The sequence below is a fragment of the Bos indicus genome, chromosome 25, assembly GCF_029378745.1.
Source record: "Bos indicus isolate NIAB-ARS_2022 breed Sahiwal x Tharparkar chromosome 25, NIAB-ARS_B.indTharparkar_mat_pri_1.0, whole genome shotgun sequence".
Classification (NCBI taxonomy): Eukaryota; Metazoa; Chordata; class Mammalia; order Artiodactyla; family Bovidae; genus Bos; species Bos indicus.
The window spans coordinates 10,625,899-10,637,926 of record NC_091784.1 but is presented as its reverse complement, the minus strand read 5'-3'; the positions used below and the strand labels follow the sequence as shown (position 1 = coordinate 10,637,926).

The window sequence follows — 12,028 nt, the reverse complement described above, 5'->3', positions numbered from 1 at the left end:
AGCCACTGTAATACTTCGGGATGTCTCAGACGACTGAAGGCCCAGGAGCACAGATTTGAGGAGGAAGCTGCCTTATCCACTTGCTCTCACTTCCTGTGTAGATGCCCCTAAGCGGGAAATGAATCCTAAGAGATTTGGGAAAAAGCCCAAATCATTCATTACTGCCTCCAGCTCTGAGGGAATGTGAATACTCTCAGGCCTAAGCATTTCTGCTTCCTCCGTAGGAAAGGAAGAAGGTGGGCTCTCAGTTCTATAATTTTTGAGTCACACGCAGTTTCTGCTCCTCTCCGTTTTCTGCCTGAGAAATCCCGTGGACAGAGGAGCCTGCCGAGCTACATGCAGTGATGGGGTCGCAAAGAGTTGGATATGACTTAGCAGGTGAGCATGCACAGATGCTTGCAGGCACGATGCTGAGTTAACTGTGCGCTGGGGAGGGACTAGCCATGTGCATGCCAGACCTCTTAAGTGATGCGATTCTTGGGATACCAGGAAAAGGGCCACTAAGAACATCTGTACCGGTTGTACACTGTGCAAGTGTGCCCAGCTGAGAGGGCAAATGGGCGCAGGTATCCAGCCTGAACTTTGATAGCTAAGTTGTTGCTCTTTTTTTTTCCCTTCCTTATTTTGACTTTTTCTTTGTTTTTAAAATGTATTTATTTTTCATTGAAGGATAATTGCTTTTCTGCCATACATCAACATGAGTCAACCACAGGTATACAAAAGGCCTCTCTCTTCCATCTCACACCCCATCCCACCCCTCTAGGTTGTCACAAAGAAGTTGTTACTTCCTAGTAGGGGCTGCATCCTGAAAAGAAGAGGAGGCGTTGTTTTCCTAATCCAGCAAAGCCTGTGCATGAGACAGTGGTGAACCTGGGAAGGAGGGATCCTTTACCTCACTCCACCAGGAAAAAAAAAAAAAGGAAACACCCCTCCCTAAAGAGTTCTGCCCTTGTCTGAAACCTGTAGGTCTTTTTAAAGCCGAAAAACAGTCTCTCAGCTTAAGCTTTAGCAAACCTTCCCACTCCAGATACTATCGTTCTTGTGGTTAAAAGTAAGGACTTTGAAATAAGAAAGACCTAAGCTAGAATTTCAGACCTGCCTGTTACTATTGCTAATGCAGCCTTGAGTAGATGCTTTAATCTCTCTAAATCTTGATATCCTCATTTGTTAAATGAAGATACTGACAGTAGCTACTTCCTCTGTTTTGGGAAAGATTCAATGTGATAACACACACCGTGATTAGCAGGCTACAAATGCCCCTCCTCAATGGTAGTTACATTGGCTTCCATTTGTACAAAATGGGAATAATAATCACACTTGCCTTGTGGGATGACTGAGAACTGAATAAGTTTCTGTGTGTAGAGTGTTTAGAACAGGAACTTACAAAGAGTAAGCATAAGTGTTAGGTACCACCAGACCACTACCATCAACACCATTATTACTATCATCACTCACTCAGAAGCCTTTTATGGCTCCCTATTGCCAGTAAATCAAGTCCTAATTTTCCTGGAGTCAAAACTTTCACTGCAGATGCCTATCTCAAGAGTTTCCTAACCACGCTTTCTCACTCTGCCTCCACTACCCAGGAAGCTATTACAAATACTAGGGTAATTTAGCTTAGGAGCTGGGGAGAAAGAGAGGGAGGGTATGATGTGGGCTTTGTGGGAAGGAAGGAAGGAAGGAAAAGCAGCAAATGGAAAAAGGTATAGAAACGGTGGCAGAACATGGGTAAAGTTAAATTTATTTGCCTGGTGTTCATCTCCCCTTTTTCCCAATTCGCTATCCTTCTAACCCTCACTCCCCATCCTTCTTGCTCTGATTTCTGACAGAGGGCCTGTTGGCTCCTGGTGAATAGTTGACATTAACAAAAGAGAAAAAAAGAATCTTTCCCCTTAATTGTCCTTTTTCTGGACTAAGAATGCTTTCTCACCGATATTGGCATAAGCTTCCCTGGTCTCTTCATCACCTTCCATGTCACACAACAGCCTGCTGAACTGTTCGCAGTTGATGGTGTCTGTGTCAGGCTCTGGGAGGAAAAGACACTTGGATAAAGCTGGAAAGATCTGGGAAGGAGGCTGCTGGGGAAGGAGGGAGAGGCATGGCGGGCTGGGAGAGGTCCCCACCAGGAGCTAGCCTGGCCTGCAGTTGGAGCTGTCCGTGGTGCTGAGTGGAGCTCCATGGCCAGCACGTCCCCTGGGTGGTATCTCCACTGCGGGCTGAGGGGTGTAGGGCCTTGAAAGGGGCCCGAGGGAGGGCAGCCCACCTGAGCAGAGCTCTATTTCTTCTTCTCCTGTCAGATCCATCCGGTCGTAGAGGTGGTAGAGCTGCAAAGGGTCAGCACTGCTGTTGAGAAGTTCTAAGTAACTGCCTTCTAGAGGCCCCAGCTCCATGGTTGGGCACTGTCCACTGCCTGGAAGGGAGACACAGCAGTCAGCTCATGGGGTGTTGGAAAGATGCAGAGAATTAACACCTACCACAGTTCCCAACTGGCTCTCTTGTTGAAGGCGAGGGTTGGTGGGAGCCAAAGAAAGTGAACAGAGGTTTCTCATTCAGCACTACTTATGTGCTCAGGGCAAAGAATATGCCTGCGATGCAGGAGACATGGGTTCGATCCCTGGGTAGGGAAGGTCCCCTAGAGAAGGGGATGGCTACCCACTCCAGTATTCTTGCCAGGAGAATTTCATGGACAGAGGAGACTGGCAGACTACAGTCCATGGGGTTGCAAAGAGTCAGACACAACTGAGTGACTAACACTTTCACGTGTGTTCAGGACATTGAGGAGGAGAAGCCCTATATCTTTCCTCTAAGAATCTTTGTCACAGTGGGAAGATGCCCGTGATACAGAAAAGGGAACCAAAGAAGTGTAGATTCAGGACATCTCATACCTGGGAGCCAGGGGACCTAAGTTCTGCTGTTAGCACTACCATGAATGATAACAGCTAAGATGCACAGAATACCTACTATGTGCCAGAAACACAGTCTAGCACATTTAATTCTCACATCAACAACCATATGAGGTAGGTACTATTACTAACCTTATTTTATACGTGAGTAAACTGAGACTCAGAGAGGTGAGCTGACCTATGTAAGGTAACCCAAGCCCAACCAGGAGTTAGTTCTAGGCAGTCTGACTCATGGACATGTATTTAGGTGTAAGGCTTTCCTGCCTTCGGTGACCTCAAGCAAGTCTGTGCTCCTCTCTATGCTTCAGTTTCCTAATATCTAAATTGAAGGCGTTGATGCACATTTTCTCTAATACCTTTCATTATTAATTGTTAGAAGACATATCAAATACCTTAGGTTCTACTTCATTTAATCTTCAAAACAGCCCTGGCTCTCAGTCCACACAAAAACTTGTATACGAGTGTCCACAGAAGCATGTTTCATAATAGCCAAAACATGGAAAAATTCAAATGACTATCAATGAATAAATGGATAAACAAAATGTGGTATATCCATACAATGCAATATTGTTGTTGTTGTTCAGTCACTCAGTCATGTCTGAGTCCTTGCAACCCCATGGATGACAGCACGCCAGGCTTCCCTGTCCTTTACCATCTCCCAGCATTTGCTCAAACTCATGTTCATCGAGTCAGTGATGCCATCCAACCATCTCATCCTCTGTCGCCCCCTTCTCCTCCTGCCCTCAATCTTCCCCAGCATCAGGATCTTTTCCAATGGAATAGTATTCAGACATAAAAAGCAATAAAGTATGGATACATACTTCAACATGGATGAAATCTGAAAACATCATGATAAGTGAAAGAAGTCAGACACGAGGGCAAATTTTGTATGATTCCATTTACACAAAATGTACAGAACAGACGAATCTTTGGAGATAGAAGGCAAATTCATAGTTGGCTACATTTGGAGGAGACTTGAGGGGAGGGAAATGGGGAACAACTACTGGTGGTTATGAGGCTTTTTGGGGGAAATGATGAAGCGTTCTAAAGTTGATGGGGATGGTTGCGCAACTTTGTGAGTATACTAAAGTGGCCATTGACTTGTATACTTTAAATGGGTGAATTGTCTAAAATTTGAATTATATGCCAATAAAGCTGTTAAGAGCAAGAGTAGTGTGGGGGCTTCCCAGGTGGCACAGTGGTAAAGAATCCGACTGCCAATGTAGGAGATGCAGGAGACACAGGTTTGATCCCTGGGTTGGGAAGATCATCTGGAGGAGGAAATGGCAACCCACTCCAGTATTCTTGCCTGAAAAACTCTATGGACAGAGGAGCCTGGTGGGCTACACTCTATGGGGTCACAAAAGTCAGACAGGACTGAGTGACTGAGCACAGCACAAAGCTGTTAAAATGAAACAAAACACTGGCTCTGGGAGGTAGGCTTTATGGTCTTCCCTTTGCAGATGAGTAACCTGAGGCTCAGAGGGGCTCAGCAGACCCCTGATGCACAGCTCTTGCTGGCTTGAGCCAGTGTGAAGCTCCATCAGTGTGGCTCCAATGGCCCTGCCTTCCCCCCAGTTTTGGTAGTCTATAATTCCATGATCTGTTCATTTCCCATTGCTGCTGCAACAATGTGCCACAGGGCTATTGTAGCTTAAAGCAATGAGTCTTATTCCCTCATAGTTCTAGAGGCCAGAAGTCTAAATCAAGGTGTTGGCAGCCTTGGTTCTTCTGGAGGCTCTAGGGGCACACCCTTCCTTGCTTCTTCTAGCTTTGGGGGTTGATGGCATTCCTTGACTTGTGACTTTGAGGCCACATCACTCCAGTCTATGCCTAAGTGCTCACATCATCTCCTAATCTGCATTTGTCTTAAATGGACACTGATTTAGAGTCTACCCAGATAAACCAGGCTTCCCTGATAGCTCAGTTGGTAAAGAATCCACCTACAATGCGGGAGACCTGGGTTCAATCCCTGGGTTGGGAAGATCCCCCGGAGAAGAAAAAGGCTACCCACTCCAGTATTCTGGCCCGGAGAATTCCATGAATATATTAAAGAGTACCTTTTGGAGAAGGGAATGGCAACCCACCCTGGTATTCTTGCCTGGAGAACCCCATGGACAGAGGAGAGCCTGGTGGGCTACAGTCTATGGAGTCGCAAAGAGTCAGACATGACAGTGAATTTCACTCACTCACTCAGATACACCAGGACATCAGTTCAAGATCTTTAAGATAATTACATCCACAAAAACCTTTTTTATTCCAAATAAGGTAGGACTCAATGCTCTAGGGGTTTTATGTTGACATATCTTTGAGTTGGAGGGGGAGGTCCAACATTCAACCCACTATACTTGGGATGCAGATACATGCTGGAAAGAATCAAAAGAAGCTTCCTGGAGGAGGTGAGAAGAGCAATGGCCAGAAGATTCAAGATAGGCTTCCAAGTGCCCAGCCTGGGCCAGAAGAAAATGGAATTGAAACGGGAGGATCGTGAGAAAACACACACATGCAACTCACCACCACCACCCAGGTGCTCTTTTTCCTTTCACTCATCAACAGTTCTCATTAGCTCTGAAGGGTCTCAACACAGACCCGGATATCACAGAGAATGAACTTTCCAGTCCAGAAAGACACCCTGGCCAGGGCTGACTGTTTATAATGGGTTGGGTGGGGGCGGCAGGAACCCAAACATAGCAGGCTTGCGTTAATGACCCAGCCAACCATGACTAGAGGAAGTGGAACTGAAAGATGGGGCCACTAACTCTCTTTTCTCAGAGCAGGACAAAGGCTGGGAGGTGGGGCGAAGGTCTTTACTTCTCCCAACAAGTCCTGGGAGCCAACCAAGCAATCTACTGCGCTCTCCAGGATGGTGAGAGAAGAGCTCTCTGCCCCAAATCTTGCCTGCTGCCCTGCTCCAATTTTCAGTCTGCAGAACAGCCTACATTATAGCTAGCCATCTGCCTCTTTCTCCAGACAGTGGGATCTGGTAACAACAGATCCAGACTAACCCCAGCAATTCCATGAATAAAATGTGTGACTTTAGTCAAGTCACTCGTATTCTGAGTTCTCCCACAAGGACTGCCAGGGACCTTCAGGCTCAATCTCCTTCATCCTACAGAGGAGAAGATGAAACCCTGAGACGGGCTGTGCCTTGCACAAGGCCCTAGAGTCTGCTGGTGGTGGGGGGCCCACACCTAGAGTAAGACTCCCAGTCCACACTCTTCCCTGCCAATCAAAATGTATCTGGTCAACTAAGCACCCCCATCTGTCTAGGCTCAGGAATAGGGACCACGTCCTATTACAGATGGGCAAAGGAGGGAAATGCAGAGGGGAGGAGCCTAAAGAAGCCCAGCTTATTGACAGGCTCAGCTGCAAACACTGGACACCAAATGTGGTCCAATACCAGGGAAAGACACTGACAGCAGAGAAAGAAGGCAAATCCTTTGAGCTTTGGAATCAAACTGCCCGATTCTCAAATCATTCTTACCTACCAACTCACCATAACCTGGAAAGTTCATTTTTTAGATCTCTTGGAGCCTTAGTTTCCTCATTTTTATTTTTAGGCCACGTTCGCAGCTTGCGGTATCTTAGTTTCCTGCGTGTGCATGCTCAGTCACTCAGTTGTGTCCAACTCTGCGATCCATGGATTGTAGCCCAACAAGCTCCTCTTTCCATGGGCTTTTTCAGGCAAGAACACTGGAGTGGGGTGCCATTTTCTCCTCCAGGGGATGTTCCTGACCCAGGGATTGAACTAGAATCTCCTGCATTGGCAGGGGTATTCTTTACCACTGAGCCATGTGGAAGCCCCTTAGTTCCCTGACCAGGGAAAAGATCCAGGCCCCCTGCAGTGGGAGCATGGAGTCCTAACCATTGGACCACCAAGGAATTCCCTCAGTTTCCTTGTCTGTAAAGTGGTAGTCCATGACCACAGGACTGGAAGAGGTCCGTTTTCATTCCAATCCCAAAGAAAGGCAATGCCAAAGAATGCTCAGACTACCACATAATTGCACTCATCTCACACGCTAGTAAAGTAATGCTCAAAATTCTCCAAGCCATGCTTCAGCAATACATGAACCTTGAACTTCTGATGTTCAAGCTGGTTTTAGAAAAGGCAGAGGAACCAGAGATCAAATTGCCAACATCCGCTGGATCATGGAAAAAGCAAGAGAGTTCCAGAAAAACATCTATTTCTGCTTTATTGACTATGCCAAAGGCTTTGACTGTGTGGATCACAATAAACTGTGGAAAATTCTGAAAGAGATGGGAATACCAGACCACCTAATCTGCCTCTTGAGAAATTTGTATGCAGGTCAGGAAGCAACAGTTAGAACTGGACATGGAACAACAGACTGGTTCCAAATAAGAAAAGGAGTACATCAAGGCTGTATATTGTCACCCTGTTTATTTAACTTATATGCAGAGTACATTATGAGAAATGCTAGACTGGAAGAAGCACAAGCTGGAATCAAGATTGCCGAGAGAAATATCAATAACCTCAGATATGCAGATGACACCACCCTTATGGCAGAAAGTTAAGAGGAACTCAAAAGCCTCTTGATGAAAGTGAAAGAGGAGAGTGAAAAAGTTGGCTTAAAGCTCAACATTCAGAAAACGAAGATCATGGCATCTGGCCCCATCACTTCATGGGAAATAGATGGGGAAACAGTGGAAACGGTGTCAGACTTTATTTTTCTGGGCTCCAAAATCACTGAAGATGGTGACTGCAGCCATGAAATTAAAAGACGCTTACTCCTTGGAAGGAAAGTTATGACCAACCTAGATAGCATATTCAAAAGCAGAGACATTACTTTGCCAACAAAGGTCCGTCTAGTCAAGGCTATGGTTTTTCCAGTGGTCATGTATGGATGTGAGAGTAGGACTGTGAAGAAGGCTGAGCGCCAAAGAATTGATGCTTTTGAACTGTGGTGCTAGAGAAGACTCTTGAGAGTCCCTTGGACTGCAAGGAGATCCAACCAGTCCATTCTGAAGGAGATCAGCCCTGGGATTTCCTTGGAAGGAATGATGCTAAAGCTGAAACTCCAGTACTTTGGCTACCTCATGTGAAGAGTTGACTCGTTGGAAAAGACTCTGATGCTGGGAGGGATTGGGGGAAGGAGGAGAAGGGGACGACAGAGGATGAGATGGCTGGATGGCATCACCGACTCGATGGACATGAGTTTGGGTAAACTCCAGGAGTTGGTGATGGACAGGGAGGCCTGGCGTGCTGAGATTCATGGGGTCGCCAAGAGTCGGACACGACTGAGCAATCTGATCTGATCTGATCTGATAGGGATTAGGTGCATTAATTCATGTAGAGCCCTTAGGAAGGTGATTGTCACTTAGTAAGTGCTTAAGGAATGAAAGCATAGCCACACACAGAGAGCACAATATGGGAGAGGGCTATGATTATTGTTAATTCACCTCTTACCTCTGCAAGAATCACTGCAGATGGTAACTACAGCCATGAAATTAAAAGATGCTTGCTCCTTGGAAGAAAAGTTATGACCAACCTAGACAGCATATTAAAAAGCAGAGACATTACTTTTCCAACAAAGGTCCGTCTAGTCAAAGCTATGGTTTTTCCACTAGTTATGTATGGATGTGAGAGTTGGACTACAAAGAAAGTTGAGCACTGAAGAATTGATGCTTTAGAACTGTGGTGTTGGAGAAGACTCTTGAGAGTCCCTTGGACTGCAAGGAGATCCAACCAGTCCATCCTAAAGGAAATCAGTCTTGAATATTCATTGGAAGGACAGATGCTGAAGCTGAAGCTCCAATCCTTTGGCCACCTGATGCAAAGAACAGACTCCTTAGAAAAGACCCTGATCCTGGGAAAGATTGAAGGTGGGAGGAGAAGGGGATGACAGAGGATGAGATGGTTGGATGGCATCACCAACTCAATGGACACGAGTTTGAGTAAACTCTGGGAGTTGGTGATGGACAGGGAGGCCTGGCGTGCTGCAGTCCATGGGGTTACAAAGAGTCAGGCACAACTGAGCAACTGAACTGAACTGAACCTCTGCAAGATTTATAAGGAGATCCTTTCTCTTCCATTCCTACCTTACGACATTGTGAAGCCAAGATTCCTGCTCTTTTGCATAAGGGGATCCCACAGCCTCCACAGGAGCAAGTAAGCCCTAGAATCAGCAGTGCCACCTGGGATATCTGCTCTCAGACATCCCGAACATACATGTCATCACCTCCCTGCATCTCCGAGACAAAGCCCACACTGTACACGCTTCCTCTTGAATAGACAAGGATTTGCAGCTCGCCACAGACGTCTGCCCCCAATCTGAATTCACCAAGAGCCCTAGGGAGGAGGCAGCTAGAGTATTATGCCCATTTGACCAAGGAGGATCCTCGTTGAAATGGCCTAAGGTCATCTGGTTGGAGAACTTGACTTTGAATCCTGGCTGGGAGACCTTAGGAAAGTGACTTAACCTGAGTATCAGCTTTCCCACACTAGACTGGGAAAATAATACTTATTTTGTGGGACCATCAAAAGGCCAGGAAGGGCTCTGTGTGGTACACCAGGCACACCAAAGGCCACGGTAAAAGGAAGCCCAATCTACTGGGAGCCTGAGACTCCAGGCTTTCACTTTAGAGCTCCCCACAGTGCCATACTGCCTCCCATTCATGCCGAAATCGACTTGGCCTGGGACCTGCTGGTGTTCCCACAACCATGTTTCCTGTGTCTCTATATGCTTAGGAAGCACTTCAGAGGCTCCTAACTGGGTTCTTTCCTCCCTGTGCAATTCCAGAGGGGCCTGGAGGCAGAGGGCCCTGACCAGCCCACTGCAAGGGAGAGAGTCGCCTACAGATGCCCAGCACAGGCCAAACCTCCAGGCGAGGGAGCCTGTGAGTGCAGGAACCTTCCATCTAGCTCACCTATCCCCCACGCTCCAACACACGGCAACCCCTCTCCATCAAAGGAAAGATGGCACACAGCTAGAATTCATTGGTGCCTCTGAGTGCCGGGCATTGAATGACATGTTTATAGGTATTATCCTGTTTAGCTGAACTCACACAGTAGTCATATGTCTTCCCATTTCTCAGATGAAGAAACAGGATCAAAGAGAAGACCAATGAACTGGGACCTGAAGCAGCTGCCTGGCTCCAAGTCTCAGCTTCTTCCAGGCTCTTGGCAAAACCCACCCCTGGCCACACTGGGGAGGTGCCTTAGCCTGGTGGTGCACTGAAGCGTGGGTGGCAAGACGATTTCTCCTTTTGAGAAGCTGTTGGGGGCGCAGCTGAGGAGTGAGCTGTGCCTTTTTGGTAAAAGGGCAGTATTTTTAGAAGGTCCTCTTTGGACCCGCCCTTCCCCTTGGGCCACCACCATCTACATCCAATTTGAGAAAAAGTTCCTAATCCTTTTGCCACCAAAAGTCCCTTTGGGGGTTTGTTTCCATCTCCACTTCACATGACACCACAGATTTTGAAAGAACGTACACACATAAATGGTTTTTGAAATAAAGCTTCATTTCCCTCTCCCCCGGAGGGAAATCAAGCATTACCAAATGTTCTAGCTCAGATGTTGATAATCAGTTTTTACAGTTCTGTGCTCTGTCTTGGCTGGGGAGAGTCCTTTTTTGTCTCAGGGTGGTGCTAGATGTGCTCTGTTTATTATCTTGTATCAAGTGTCACACCAGCTCTGGGAGATTGGTGTTATTGTACCCATCATACAGATGGTGACAATGAGGTTAGGCTCAGTTATCAATTGCTTTCTTCCCAGAGAAGGGGGTATATCCTTGAGGATCTGAGGAGACACTGAGAGTCAGGAGGGGACTTCTTTGGTACTCCAAAGTTTTCAGCACTGCTCTGCACTATGATGAAAGAGCATGAGAAGAAATACTTCCCTACTTGTTGACTGTGAGCTCCTCCCAAGGAAGAAGTGGAAAATCTCTGAACTGTGTGTCCAGAGACACAGGTTTGAGTTCCAGTTCTGCCTTTGATCTTGAATTCCTTTCTCTACCCATCTGAACCTTAGTTTCGCCAGCTGGGTGTGGAAGCCCACTCAGACGAGGCATTTAGGGGCTCTAGATCCCTCATTGCTTATCAGCTTTCCTCCCTGACTTTCCCCCAAACCCCCCTAACACCACTCTGCCCCCCAACTTCATGATAAGTTTCTTCCGGATGCCACTTTGTGGCGGGAAGCCAGGAGCCCAGGGTTCCTTATCTACCACAAGCAACACCCAGTCAGCATCTTAGTGGATCAAACACGTTCCTCTTTTCCTCTTGCACCCTGCAGGCCCCCAGATAAATTCGACAAGACACCTTGCACTTTTTTCCTCTCCAAATCAATAATTTACTGAGCATCTCCTACAAGAAAGTCACTGGGCTCAGTTCTCTGAGGGCCTTAGAGAGGTTTAAAACACAACCCCTGCCAAGAAGCTTGCAGTACAGGCCTGGATGGTATTTTAGAAAAGAGACGAAATGTGAGGATGATGGTACAGTGGTTAAGGGTGCAAGCTCTGGGTTCAAACTCTAGTTCCACGCTAACTGGGTGGCCTCAGGTAAGTTACTCAGCCTCTCTGAGTTGTGGAATCTATTGCTCTTAGGTCGCACGGTGTCGACCTCATTAGACTGCTATGCGTGCGTGTGTGTGTACACTGTTGTTCAGTTGTGTCTGACTCTGCAACCCTGTGGGTGTAGCCCCGCCAGGCTCCTCTGTCCATGGGAGTCTCCAGGCAAGAATACTGGAGTGGGTTGCCATGCCCTCCTCCACGGGATCTTCCCGACCCAGGGACTGAACCCACATCTCCTGCGGCTCCTGCATTGCAGGAAGATTCTTTACCGATGACCCACCGGGGAAGCCCTTATTAGGCTGCTACGACTTGCCTAAAGTGACATATTCAAGAAGTATTACTAAGATGTAAGCTCCAACGTGGAAGCAGCAAGGTGTCACTTGCCACCATACAAGTGACAAAACTAGAAAACTGAACAATGCCAAGGGGTTGGTGGGAGTGGATGTTTGTGGAGCCACCTGCAGAACATCCTGGCACCCCTTAGAATACCTATGGGTGCAGAGATCCTACAGTTCAGCGATTCAGTTCTTGGATATACACCAAAGAAATGCCCGCACAACTCCATGAGGACACCCATCAGAAGTTGCCCACTGCCGGTACTGT

General features: G+C 47.1%; 1 protein-coding gene across 8 annotated transcripts in view; it reads right to left on the bottom strand.

Annotated features, from left to right (window-relative positions):
• Positions 1 to 12,028, bottom strand: part of CIITA (class II major histocompatibility complex transactivator) — a 59,544-nt gene that overhangs the window by 24,159 nt on the left and 23,357 nt on the right. For all 8 annotated transcript variants that reach the window (XM_070779666.1, XM_070779665.1, XM_070779663.1 and 5 more), the window contains exons 2-3: positions 2,264 to 2,410; positions 1,931 to 2,026 (exon numbers count right to left, since the gene is read on the bottom strand). In XM_070779666.1, the coding sequence (XP_070635767.1) occupies positions 1,931 to 2,026; positions 2,264 to 2,410 (243 nt within the window). The remainder of the gene's footprint in view (positions 1 to 1,930; positions 2,027 to 2,263; positions 2,411 to 12,028) is intronic.